The 12,075-nt window shown below is 32.9% G+C and overlaps 1 protein-coding gene across 3 annotated transcripts in view; it reads left to right on the forward strand.

The window, feature by feature from the left end:
- The window catches only part of LRP1B (LDL receptor related protein 1B), a 1,910,203-nt gene that overhangs the window by 1,679,853 nt on the left and 218,275 nt on the right, over positions 1–12,075 (forward strand). For all 3 annotated transcript variants that reach the window (XM_034954060.3, XM_034954061.3, XM_003822825.6), the window contains exons 61-63: positions 3,415–3,603; positions 4,463–4,611; positions 10,392–10,485. In XM_034954060.3, the coding sequence (XP_034809951.2) occupies positions 3,415–3,603; positions 4,463–4,611; positions 10,392–10,485 (432 nt within the window). The remainder of the gene's footprint in view (positions 1–3,414; positions 3,604–4,462; positions 4,612–10,391; positions 10,486–12,075) is intronic.

Below are 12,075 nucleotides of genomic sequence, written 5' to 3' on the forward strand. Positions count from 1 at the left end.
TTCTTTTTTGAGTCAGACTCTTGCTCTGTCACCCAGGCTGGAGTGCAGTGGTGCGATCTTGGCTCACTGCAATCTCCGCCTCCCGGGTTCAAGCGATGGCCACTTTTTCTATTTGTCATAATTACATTGAGCTTTAGCAGGATAGCATCAAACTCGACTCAAAGGGAAAAACTCCCAAAAGAAGTATTTCTTTGATTTATTTATTTGTGCCAAATATCAACCCTTTTCTTCTGAAAGATATAGTCTATGAAATAAAAATTAGGAACCTAGTGCTTGAGTGGAATTCTGGAAACAGTACAATACATAATGCTGTTACACTGAATAGAGACTTAACTATAGTAAGCAGCTTTTAAATAGGCTTTAGATATATAGTCAGTACCTGTGAAACTACAGCCCACACAGCAGCTCTGTTTATTCTTTTTTGTCTGTCTACTGAATACCTGTAAATGAAAGATTTATTAAATGTACTTTTCACATTTCTCTGTTAGTTAAGCAAATGCAGTTTTATATAGACAACTGCAGTTTTATATAGACAACTGATCATATAACTTTTCTCTTAAAAATGATAGTCATCATCATTTTTAGGCAACATTGACTACTTTTCCCCTAAATTTAACGACATCTCAGCATTAGTTAAGGGTTTGTTTGTTAAATGTTTCTTTCATACCTTCACATTTCATGGTGATTTTTTATTAGCTCCATGTATTTCCTGTCTTAGTCTGGTTTTTGTTGCTATGAAAAAATACTACAGATTTGGTAATTTACAAAGAAAATAAGTTTAGTTGGCTCATGGTTCTGGAGGCTGGAAAATTCAAGAACATGGCCCTGGCATCCGGTGTCATCCCATGGTGGAAGAGTATCACATGGCCAGAGAGCACACTCCAGAGAGAGCTAAGATTCAAATACCAGTACTTTTATTTACTAGTTTTTCTCTACCCCTCTTTTGCCAAGTTACTTAAATTTTCCACATCTAAGTTTCCTCATCTGCAAAATGAACTTTACTTGTATTAGTCCATTCTTACACTGCCCTAAAGAACTATCTGAGACTAGGTAATTTATAAAGAAAAAAATGTTTAATTGACCCACAGTTCCATAGACTGTACAGGAGACATGGCTGGGGAAGCCTGAGAAAACTTACAATCATGGCAGAAGGGCAAAGAGGAAGCAAACATGTCTTCACATGGCAGCAGGAGAGAGGGAGTGTAGGGGGGAAGTGCTACACACTTATCTCGTGAGAACTCACTCACTAGCTGGAGAATAGCAAGGGAGAAATCCGCCCCCATGATCCAATCACCTCCCACCAGATCCCTCCCTCAACACTGGAGATTACAATTCAACATGAGATTTGGGTGGAGACACGGAGCCAAACCATATCATTACTACTGCACAATAGAGTTTTTGAGAGTATTAAATAAAATAAAATATATAAATTGCCTCTCCCGCTGGCCTAGTTCTCGTGCACCCAAGTGCTTAATAAATATCACCTGTAGTTACTGCTGAATAATTAAAAAGACTTCCTTTGAAATGCTAATTGGCAGATTCTTACAATAACTTTATTTTTCTTACAAAAGTAAACTGAATCTCTTATGGATTGAGATTGTTAAAAATGATGATTAACTTTTTGAGCCCATATTTAATGATTTAACTATCACCTTTGCATCTAACGAGATTCACATTAAATATTTTGAGGCTTTCAACATTTCCTGTAAATTTTTATTTTATTCTAAAAATCTTGAAATCTACATATAAGGTGAAAGGCTCTTATAATAATCACCCATCACCAAGATTCAATTAATTATTAACATTTTGCCACATTTATCTTTCTTGTATGAATTTATACAGTCAAAGAAAAATGGTGGGAATAGTTTATATAAATAGCTCACACATAATTAATTATAGTAAAGTGTCCTTTTCATTCTAATTTCACTTATTATTTTAGTAATGGTATCTATGTCTGCAAGAGTACATCGATAATTAAGTTGTGTGCACATCTAGATTTTTACATCAAAATTCAAAACATCTAAAGTGTACAAATCTGGATTTTTGAAATGTTTACATCCTTCATATGATTAGTATCTGTTCTGAGATGAATTTCTAGCTAGATTTTATATTATGAAAGTATTCAGTGACTTAATATATGACTTATGTTGAGGTTTCTAATTTTATTTCTTTTATTTCTATTGTCTTTTAGTTGTAGTGAATTATCTGATAACATTTGGCCTATCAGAATACAAATAAAAAATCAAAAAATTTAAAATATTTACTTTAGTTGATAATATAAATTTACCCAGCATTTAAAAAATAAGGCTGTAAAGCTTCCTATAAATAGTAAATTGTATTTGAAATTTTGATAGTTTTTCAGTTACTGCTGAATGAGGAATATGCCAAACATTAATTTTCAGTCATTAAAATCTAATTAAGAAAAAAGTACATATTACTAGAAATATAGTACCTTTTCTCATTAATGAACATGTCAGAATTTCTAAAAGTACATCTCAAAATTAATACAGAGAAATAGTATGTTTTTATAAGTTAGGGAATTTTCATCTTCTCCATTTATTATTTGTCAGTCTTGAGAAAATAGAAGCACAAAGAAAACTCTATCACAGTTTAAAATTATTTAAACCCAAACCACTGAACAGATTTACCATATCTTATTTACTGGATAGGACCCTGGATTCCCTCAAATGAATAATTCACATTTGTGATGCTCACTCTACTGTTTACATTTAAACATCAGAAAGAATAATTATAAAACATTTTTAATCTGCAACTAAACTGTTTTATGACTATTAAATTTGCATAATACATTATTATCTGCCACACTTATTTCCTTCTACCCCATCCCATCTCACCTTGCAAGTAAAAGTGCTCACAAAATCTCAGTGGCTGAAAAGGTTTATAGTAGTTTCATAACCACTTTATTTCCAGGTAGTAGACACATTTCTTCCAGGATCTATAATTTAATCATTTTACATGTGAAAAAAGTAGGGCAATGACTTTAGATTCAGGTATTTAAGAACAACCAGAAGGAGATATATATGTATATATGTAAATATGTATATGTATATGTATATACACACATACACACACACACATAAATATATCAATTATGAATTTTAAAATGGTGGATGGTATTTGTTTCTGGTGAAGCAGGCTTTAATGGTGAAAGAATCACATTCATTTTTTTTTTCCAGTGGTTGAACCAAGCTAAATCTGAGCAAAGCTAGCTCCTGTGCCCAATCCTGCATTCTCTTAACTGGTAATAAAGAACTTTGCTGGCCTGACAGGTTGTCAAAGCAATTATTCACACGAAGTTATGTAGCAGTTGTATCTGTCAGCCCATGTAGTATTGAATATTTTAACTGGCAGTCTTCCAAGACTGAACATTAATCTTACCATCTCCTATTACAGTCCCTAATCAAGATATTCCAGGGGTGATTGCACTAACATTGTTTGAAGACTACATCTACTGGACTGATGGGAAAACCAAGTCACTCAGCCGTGCTCATAAAACATCGGGAGCAGACAGAATCTCACTGATTTACACATGGCATGCCATCACAGATATCCAGGTGTATCATTCTTATAGACAACCTGATGGTAATTATTCTTTCCATGATTTCCATAAATGCATTAACATCTTTCAGTAACATTCCATTTTTTATTATTTCAAGGTTAGATGTAATTTTATTTTTGATGAAGATTAGTAGATTTAATTATTTAGCATCACTTTATGGAAGAATTCAGTCAATATGAAGTACTGCTCTTAAGGCATATGATTAGAAGCTCAATAATAGGACAAAGAATTATGGATTTGTTCAACTCATATTAAGCTAAAATGATAATAATGCATTTAGTCAGATAAGTGAAGACTGTATTCTTGAAATAATTTGTTTACAAAATAGAGGATCCTTAGTTTCCGGAATGCTGAGTAGGAGGAATTATGCTTAAGTAGCTCTAGGGTTTTAAAACTGACAACTCTATCAAGTTTTCTTCAGCATATGTTTAATAGGAGTTTCATCTGGACTTGTGAAATAAAGGTTTGATTATTTTCCTTAAAAAAACCTATCCGGCCTATAAAGCAAAGTCATTACACTAGTAGTTGTAGATCATTGTTTCATTGTTTTATTTTACGTTTGTATTTCTGAACATATGTTTGTCTTCATCCAAAATGCTTCTAGTCTTTGTTTATTTTTCTCATGGACAGTTTTTTCCTACTAAAATTTTTGTTTTGTAGAAATGCACCTTTAAAATTATTGAATGGTAGAATTAATGTCAACGGACAATGAGTAGCATTTGTGACAAAGTAAAATTATATTTATAGTCTTGATGAGTTCTTGATTACAAAGATTTATTCCAATTCAAGTTATGCAGCTTAAAAGTCCTATCTCTAATCCCATGTTATATTATTAGTTTTGATTATCCTGTTTTGTTGTTGTTGTTTCTTTCTTATCTGTAGTCTCCAAACATCTCTGCATGATAAATAATGGTGGTTGCAGTCATTTGTGCCTTTTAGCCCCTGGAAAAACGCACACTTGTGCATGTCCCACTAACTTCTATCTGGCAGCTGATAATAGGACTTGCTTATCCAACTGCACAGCCAGCCAGGTGAGTGGAGGTCTGGGAATCTTATTATAGAGTGTATGGTGAAACATCAGTTCTTTTGTTTAGCATAACATTGAATGATCATTCCATACATTGTAGAGATGGTCACAGAATAAAGGAAAACACTATAACATCTCATTAAAATGGGACCTTAGCTATTAGGAAGAATAAATAAAGGCCAAAAAGGAAACAAACAAACAAAAAAAGAGAGAGAAAGAAAAGAAAAAATTATTTCACAGATCCACATAAATAATGACTCAAATCCTAAGTGGGTAAAGGGAGGTGGAGTTTAAACAGAGCAGGAAATCTCTCAAGATAATCTGCTCCATGTCACTGTCCCCTCTCTCCATTTCTTAGAGTAGGTGATCTGGGAAAGATAAATTCAATAGAGAGTAAGTCTCTAGATTTTGTTTTTATTAAAATAAATTATGTGATCAAAATAACTTTCTTCTGAAACCTCTTTTTCTTTAAAACTTAATTATTCTCAGTTGAAGATATCCCAGGAGTTAACTTGTCTACTGTATGGTAGTTGCATGGACTTGATTTTATTACTTTCAAATTTTGGACAATAGTCATATGACATTGTAAAACTGTACTTTGTAACACGTGAGCCACTATCTTGTTGGATTTAAGATAAAACTGTCAAATTATATTTTGTCTTTAAAATGACTGAATGTATTTTTAGAATTCTGTGTTTGAGTTTGCTGATTTTCTAGTTACTAGCAATGATTTCATTGCAAGAGACTGAATTTCTCTTGGATTGTTTTTATCTTCAAAATGCAGAAGCTAAATTTAGCTCAGCTTGCCTTTCAGATTAGATTTAGGAGTATCATACATGAAAGAACTGCATAAATAACAACAATTAGAACTTTTTCGGGGAGCCAGAATGTGTAGAGGTTAAGGGCATAGACTCTGAAGCCAGAGCCTTTGTGATTATAATGCAGACTCAGCTTTAAATTGAGTTTGTTACTTCTTGGTACCTTGGTTTTCTCATCTTTTAAATGGGATTATAATATTTCTATGCCATATACAGATTAAATGGGAAACGTTCCTGGTACATAGTAGGTGTTGTTATTATTACTCTTGCCCTATACTGCAGCCGAAATTTACATTAAAAAGTTATGTATATAATTAGTGTGAGCTGCCCTCAAGAGGTTCTGACGGCTCTTTGAAAGTACAAGCCATAGACTCTGCTTTTATTACAAAATGTGTTATTCTAATTATAAGTCCCTGAGTATTTGTGTAATAAAAATATTATTTTTAAAGAGCTGGAAATGTAAGTCACTATGAGAGATAAAATTAGCAATTGAATTATTCCTAGTGGTAAAATTAAAGAGAGAAATCACGTTTTTTAATATTTTAAAATAGAATTATTAATACTATTGGTGCTATTTAGTCAAATTTTCAGGTAACCTCCATCCAGGTTATTCTAAAATAATCTTTGGTCCCTTGCTTTGGAATGATAATACATATATCAGTCTGCTGAGGCCCAAAAGTAAGGCTGTCACTGGCTTAGTAGAGATGATGCCTGCCTGAGTCACTACAGTGGCGATGACTTAATAGCCAACTAAAAATAGAACAAAATCACAGTATTCTTTGAAGCACAGATGAACATCTCAAATAGCAAGGCACAGAGAATAAAACATCAGCCTCACTACAGGCATCAAAGGGATAACACTTTTCAAATATTATATATGAAAACCTATAACTGTTTATCCAATGCCAACAAATTAGATTAGTCAAATAAATGAAAACCTAACTCACCCTGAAAGAATTATTTATCTAATAAAATTATTTCCCAATTTGGTTTCCATGATGACAACACTAAAATATTTATAATTTTAAATACCCCCAATAGTCTATCACGAATTTTTAAAAACTTAACAATAGCAAGACAGAGCAAACAAATCCAAATGTGTACAATACTTTTCAACTATACTTCTGAAAACAACAAAAAAGGAGGAGGTATCACTTCATTAGTTTCATCTTCAAGGAAAAAGTTAATTGCCCAGGCCCGGTAGCTCACGCCTGTAATCCCAGCACTTTGGGAGAATGAGGCAGGTGGATCACTTGAGGTCAGGAGTTGGAGAGCCGCCTGGCCAACGTAGTGAAACCTCGTCTCTACTAAAAAATATTAAAAATTAGCTGGGCATGGTGGCAAGGACCTGTAATCCCAGCTACTCGGCAGGGTGAGGCATGAGAATTGCTTGAACCCAGAAGGTGGAGGCTGAAGTGAGCCAAGATCATGACACTCACTCCAGCCTAGGCAACAGAGTGAAACTCTTGTCTCAAAAAATAAAAACAAGTAAAAAAAGAAAGAAAAAAAGTTCATGAAGAACAGGTAATGCAAACTGTTAGTGGTTATCCCTGTAACTCATCTCGTTTATGAGGCCATTTTACCTCTGATTCTTTTCTGATCTAATGAGAGGAAAATCTATCTCTTGTATACTTCTTGGAGAAAAATCAGTTTGTAGAAACATGATTTTCAGTGAGGTAGACCTTTAAAGGAAGCAAATAATCTAGGAAGTTAAAAATCATGCTAGTAAGCATCCTGATGAAAATTTTGCATTCTTAATTTATTCTTACTTAGGGATTTTGATTTATCATCTAATGATTGTCAACAAATGACATGTTCCCCAAATAGTATTATTTTAGAAACAAACAGGCAAATCACATCAATAAGAATTCTATTAGGATTGAAAACATTATCTGAGAATCTATTAAAAATTAAGATTAAGTTCAATTCATATAACACTAGTCATTTCAAATATTTAATGAAAATCATTTTAATTAGGAAAAAAGTCAACTTAATAATGGCTTCACTTAAGCTTTAAAATGGAGACTTTTCTTGTTTCAACTAAACTTTACCATATTGAGATTGCATTTTACCCCTGTATTCATATTAGTAGACACATATTTAGTAGGTTCTTTATAGCTTTTACTTGTGGGTGATAATTACAGTCTACAGTTTATTTTATGATGATATTAGTCTTAGAGAACATTTATGATGAAGACTATTTTATATTTATATTTAGCATTATTTAAGTTACTGAATTTAAGTGGGTAAAAATGAAGCTAAGACATGAAATAGAAGAGATCTTCCTGTGAGAATAAAATATTGATTAACATGAGAAATAAGATAAGTATATTTTACCCTGGCCTCCCTTAACTCGAAACCCTTTAATGTTATTTTCAAAGTCAAAAGAAGAGCAAAATCATTATATCATATATAATTCCAACAGTTCATGTTTATTTAAATTGGGTTCATTTAGTGAATTTAAAAATACATACAATTTAGATATTTTTCCAGTCATAATTGGACTTTGAGGATACTCAGGAGACCTGATGTTCTCATACTAATGTGTTTTAATATATTGTAATGACTAGAAATTTTAATGTTAAGGGTAACTGCTTTCCCTCATATCCCCAGACAGTCACTATCTATAAAGATAAGTTTTCTCCACTCCTATTTTGTGGAAAAAAAAACAAAAAAACACACAACAGACATGTACAAGCTAAGCAAATATGGAAAAATCAGTTGAATGGTCAGATCTCCCATTGGATTCATAGAGCTCTATTCCTTCTTGTATTGCCACTGGGAGAAAAAATTCACACTCATATTTTTTAAATGATGTAAATCTATCATGAATTCACCCCATCATATCCAGACAAATTTAGCAAAAGCCAACATCAAATAATCTCTTATTTGAAGAAAGTAACAGCATTCTAAATGAACAAGGCTTTGGATTGCTAATCTATTTTCATTAGCAATAATTAAACTTAGGCTATAGTTTTCTGTTACAAATCCTTCTTGTATGTAACATGCTAAGAAAAATGCCAGCTGGCTGTTAGTCACTTATATGGGAATAACAACATAAACACTTCTAAAAGAAGTTAATAACTTTTAGAAAATCATCTCAACATTTAGAAATGTTTTCAATTCTAGATGAATATTGTGATATATGCTTTTCATTGAACTTCTACTAAATTGAAGAGGAAAATAATTTGATATACCAGGAGAAATTGACTAAACGTTATATACTGCTTGGTTTAACTAATTTCAAGTGAATTTTTTTAGTGGCAGCTGCTCCAGATGAATGTGCTCTGTATGGAAAGTGAGATTTTTGTCTTTAGTTTCTTCTATCTGAATGGTACTGAGAAAATAATTAGTTTACGGTAATAGATTACTAAAACATAAACTAACTGAGCTTTTTGGTCACTGTTTATATTTGGGCAATAATGAAGTTAGTAGGAACAATAATTACTCTGTCTCAGCAGCTACATTTGGGTTCAAATCACCTTCCTCATAAAAGTGATATGCAATAATAACTTCCTGTAGTTTGTCTCCAGTATCAAGTCACTTGTGTGCTAAATAGCCTGTAAGTAAATAAATATTGCCATATAACAACTCACTTACTTTCTCTAATGTTAATCTGCCACTTGATAGTTAATTTTTAAAGGGAGGAGTTAAAATTTCCATTTCTGAAAATAATAGAATTATTACCTTTCTCATGACTTTTTGTTTAGCTGTTTCAAGTGGAAAGGATAATACAACAAATAAAACATATTAATAAATATTTTAGTGAAAAGTTTTTTTTTAGGTAATCTGGAGAACAAGTTTTATTACATGTTTTTTTCTGTGCCTTCATTTTTTATAAGTCAGCCAAAAAAAAATGTTGAGCCTTATTTTTACCTCTTCTTAAAAAATGATCAGAATTTTTCTTTGTCCTAAAAGATCATGTGCATTTACTAGGAATTCTAATGAAAAGAACTGTGTTGGCCTCAACTGCTTTAAAGAGATATTCTTAAAATTTATGTGGGGCCCATACTCATCATGGCTAAAGGCAGTATTTTCAGTGTTCAGGAATCTTTATGGAATCACAGCATGACAGAGCTGGAAAAGATACTGCAGATTATCTTCAGATCCTCATTTGGTGGCTAAAGAACACAGACTAAGAGATGTTAATTGAATTGCCCAAGAGTCTGAATAAAATGCAATTAAATTAAATTAATTCAAATTACCTAAATTAGTTCAACTGGATATCTCTTCCTGATATTCCTGATAGCTTTTAGCCCTATTTAGTGTTTGCCAAATTTTTCCTGTAAAGGGCCAGATAGTAAATACTGTAGGCTTTTCAGGCCACAGGGTCTCTGTAGCAACTACTCATCTCTGCTGCTGTAGTGTACAAGTAGCCCTTTAGGGCTGGGGCCGTGATTTATTTACACCTGTAATCCAGCACTTTGGGTGGCCTAGGTGGGAGGATCACTTGAGCCCAGGAGTTTGAGATCAGCCTTGGCAACATGGTGAAACCTCATCTTTACAAAAAATATAAAAATTTTCTGGGCAAGGTGGCATGTACCTATAGTCCCAGCTACTCTGGAGGCTGAGGTGGGAGAATCTCTTGAGCCCAAGAAGTTGAGGTTCCAGATAGCTGAGATCACATCACTGCCTTCCAGCCTGGGCGACAGAGCGAGACCCTATCTCAACCAACAAGCCAGCCAACCAACCACAAAAACCAAGTAGCTCTGCAGACAACACGTAAATGTGAGAGCTTGTCTGTGTTTGCAGGTCATCTCAAGAGGTTTTCCTGAGCAGTATCCTCTCCTGGAAGATCACGTTATGACTTTTTGTGTATTTAGTTCCTATTGTGGAATTTTCCAAAATCACCATTGTTCACATCTGCAGCAAAAAAGTAGACTAGGCTGTGTTGCCAAATTTTAAATTATCCATTATATATGCACTGGGTTCTTCAACATTTTTTTTTCTTTTTTTCTTTTTTAAGTTTCGTTGCAAAACTGACAAATGTATTCCATTCTGGTGGAAATGTGACACCGTGGATGACTGTGGTGATGGATCTGATGAACCTGATGACTGTCGTGAGTATACTGGCAAATATTGAAATTTAGAATTTAGAATTCCTTATACCCCAGACCTGGAAAATTGAATCTACACCTAAAGTATTGCCTTCTGACACTTTTCCAAAATTGAAATAGAAAAATTTTAAATGCCATTCTTTAAAAGTAAGATAAAAATTGTTGCAATACCTTGGTTATCTCCCTGATAACTGTTACACTTAGAATGGTGCCATCAGCCATTCGTGTTAGATTTTGTTTCTTTCTCAAATTTGATTACTTGTGGAATAATGACATTATTTCATGTAGTGATCAGTAGGGTAATAAGCATCATTAATTTGACTTAATATGTCACCAACTTAGAAGTAAAAATGGGCAAGTTTCCAGAATGTCACTCAATTACTGAAATCTTATCTTTAAGTAATATAATTTCTTAAATTTACTGTCAGCATTGAAATCCTGAAAATTCTTAAAAAGTCTGATTTTTCCAATATAAATCATTAGATTGCCATTAGGTAATTTAATATGTTCTTAGCAATTGCTGTAAAGATATTACCAAGTATGTCTTGACATTTGACTGTAATTGGCATGGTTAGCTGCTGCTTTTTCAGCAATCGTTGGTAACTTTGGTTGTAATGGGACATCAGCAGACTTTTCCTTGATAGCCTTTTGTACTTCACTCCATAGGTCACTCCAATACTTCACTGTCAGATTGAAGATGCTCGTAGTCAATCACGATAATTCCCTCAACATCCCAGTACATGGTTGCCATGATTTGGCCTTGACAATTGAGTTCAAAATCCTTAGGCTTGTACTGCACAAAGACAGAAGAAACTGGCTATCTTCTTCTACTGGAGAGCTTGCTACCACCTTATTATAAAGCTTTTTTGAAATTTAGGTTATCTAGATATTTACTTAGATAGGCTGTATTCCATCTCTCTGGTCATGCCCAAGTCTCTCACATACTGAAGTTGTTTCACATAGTGCATATGTTTGAAAGCAGTAAGTAATCAAATCAATGAAAAGGAAAAATGTTATAAAAGTCATTGTATTTCTAATATAATCTTGTTTCTGAAAGATCCACTGCTCTTTGATTTTTTAAATACAGTTTTTGTTTTTTACTATGATAGACAACCTATAAAGGGTAGTATCTCTGTGGGATCAGCACACTATTATTCCTGAATTATTCTTTTCAAAAAACCTATTAAGTTAAAAGGAATATCAAAGGAAGAATAAATTATTTTGGTGACCTTACTGAGATTCTTATTAAGAGAAAGTTATTACTTTCCCCACAATAAAGTAAATTTTCTATGATAACAGTAAATACTCTAAATGCAACTTACATTTGTAATTTTTAGAAATAAACAAGAATGAATATGTTAATTTAGTCCTTTAATTAAGAAGATGATCTTTCTTGTCTAGATTGACTGTTCTCTGAGAAAATTTCACTATAATGACCTGCAGCTCCTGACCTCTATTTGTAATTTTGACTGAAATTTCATCCTGGAACCATATTGATGTGAAAAATTAACTACAGACTTAGTATTAGGAATTTTTCCATTTAACTCCTTTCAGAATATATGGTCATCAAATATTACTTTAGTGTCTTTTTGA

Source organism: Pan paniscus, chromosome 13 (assembly GCF_029289425.2).
Source record: "Pan paniscus chromosome 13, NHGRI_mPanPan1-v2.0_pri, whole genome shotgun sequence".
Classification (NCBI taxonomy): Eukaryota; Metazoa; Chordata; class Mammalia; order Primates; family Hominidae; genus Pan; species Pan paniscus.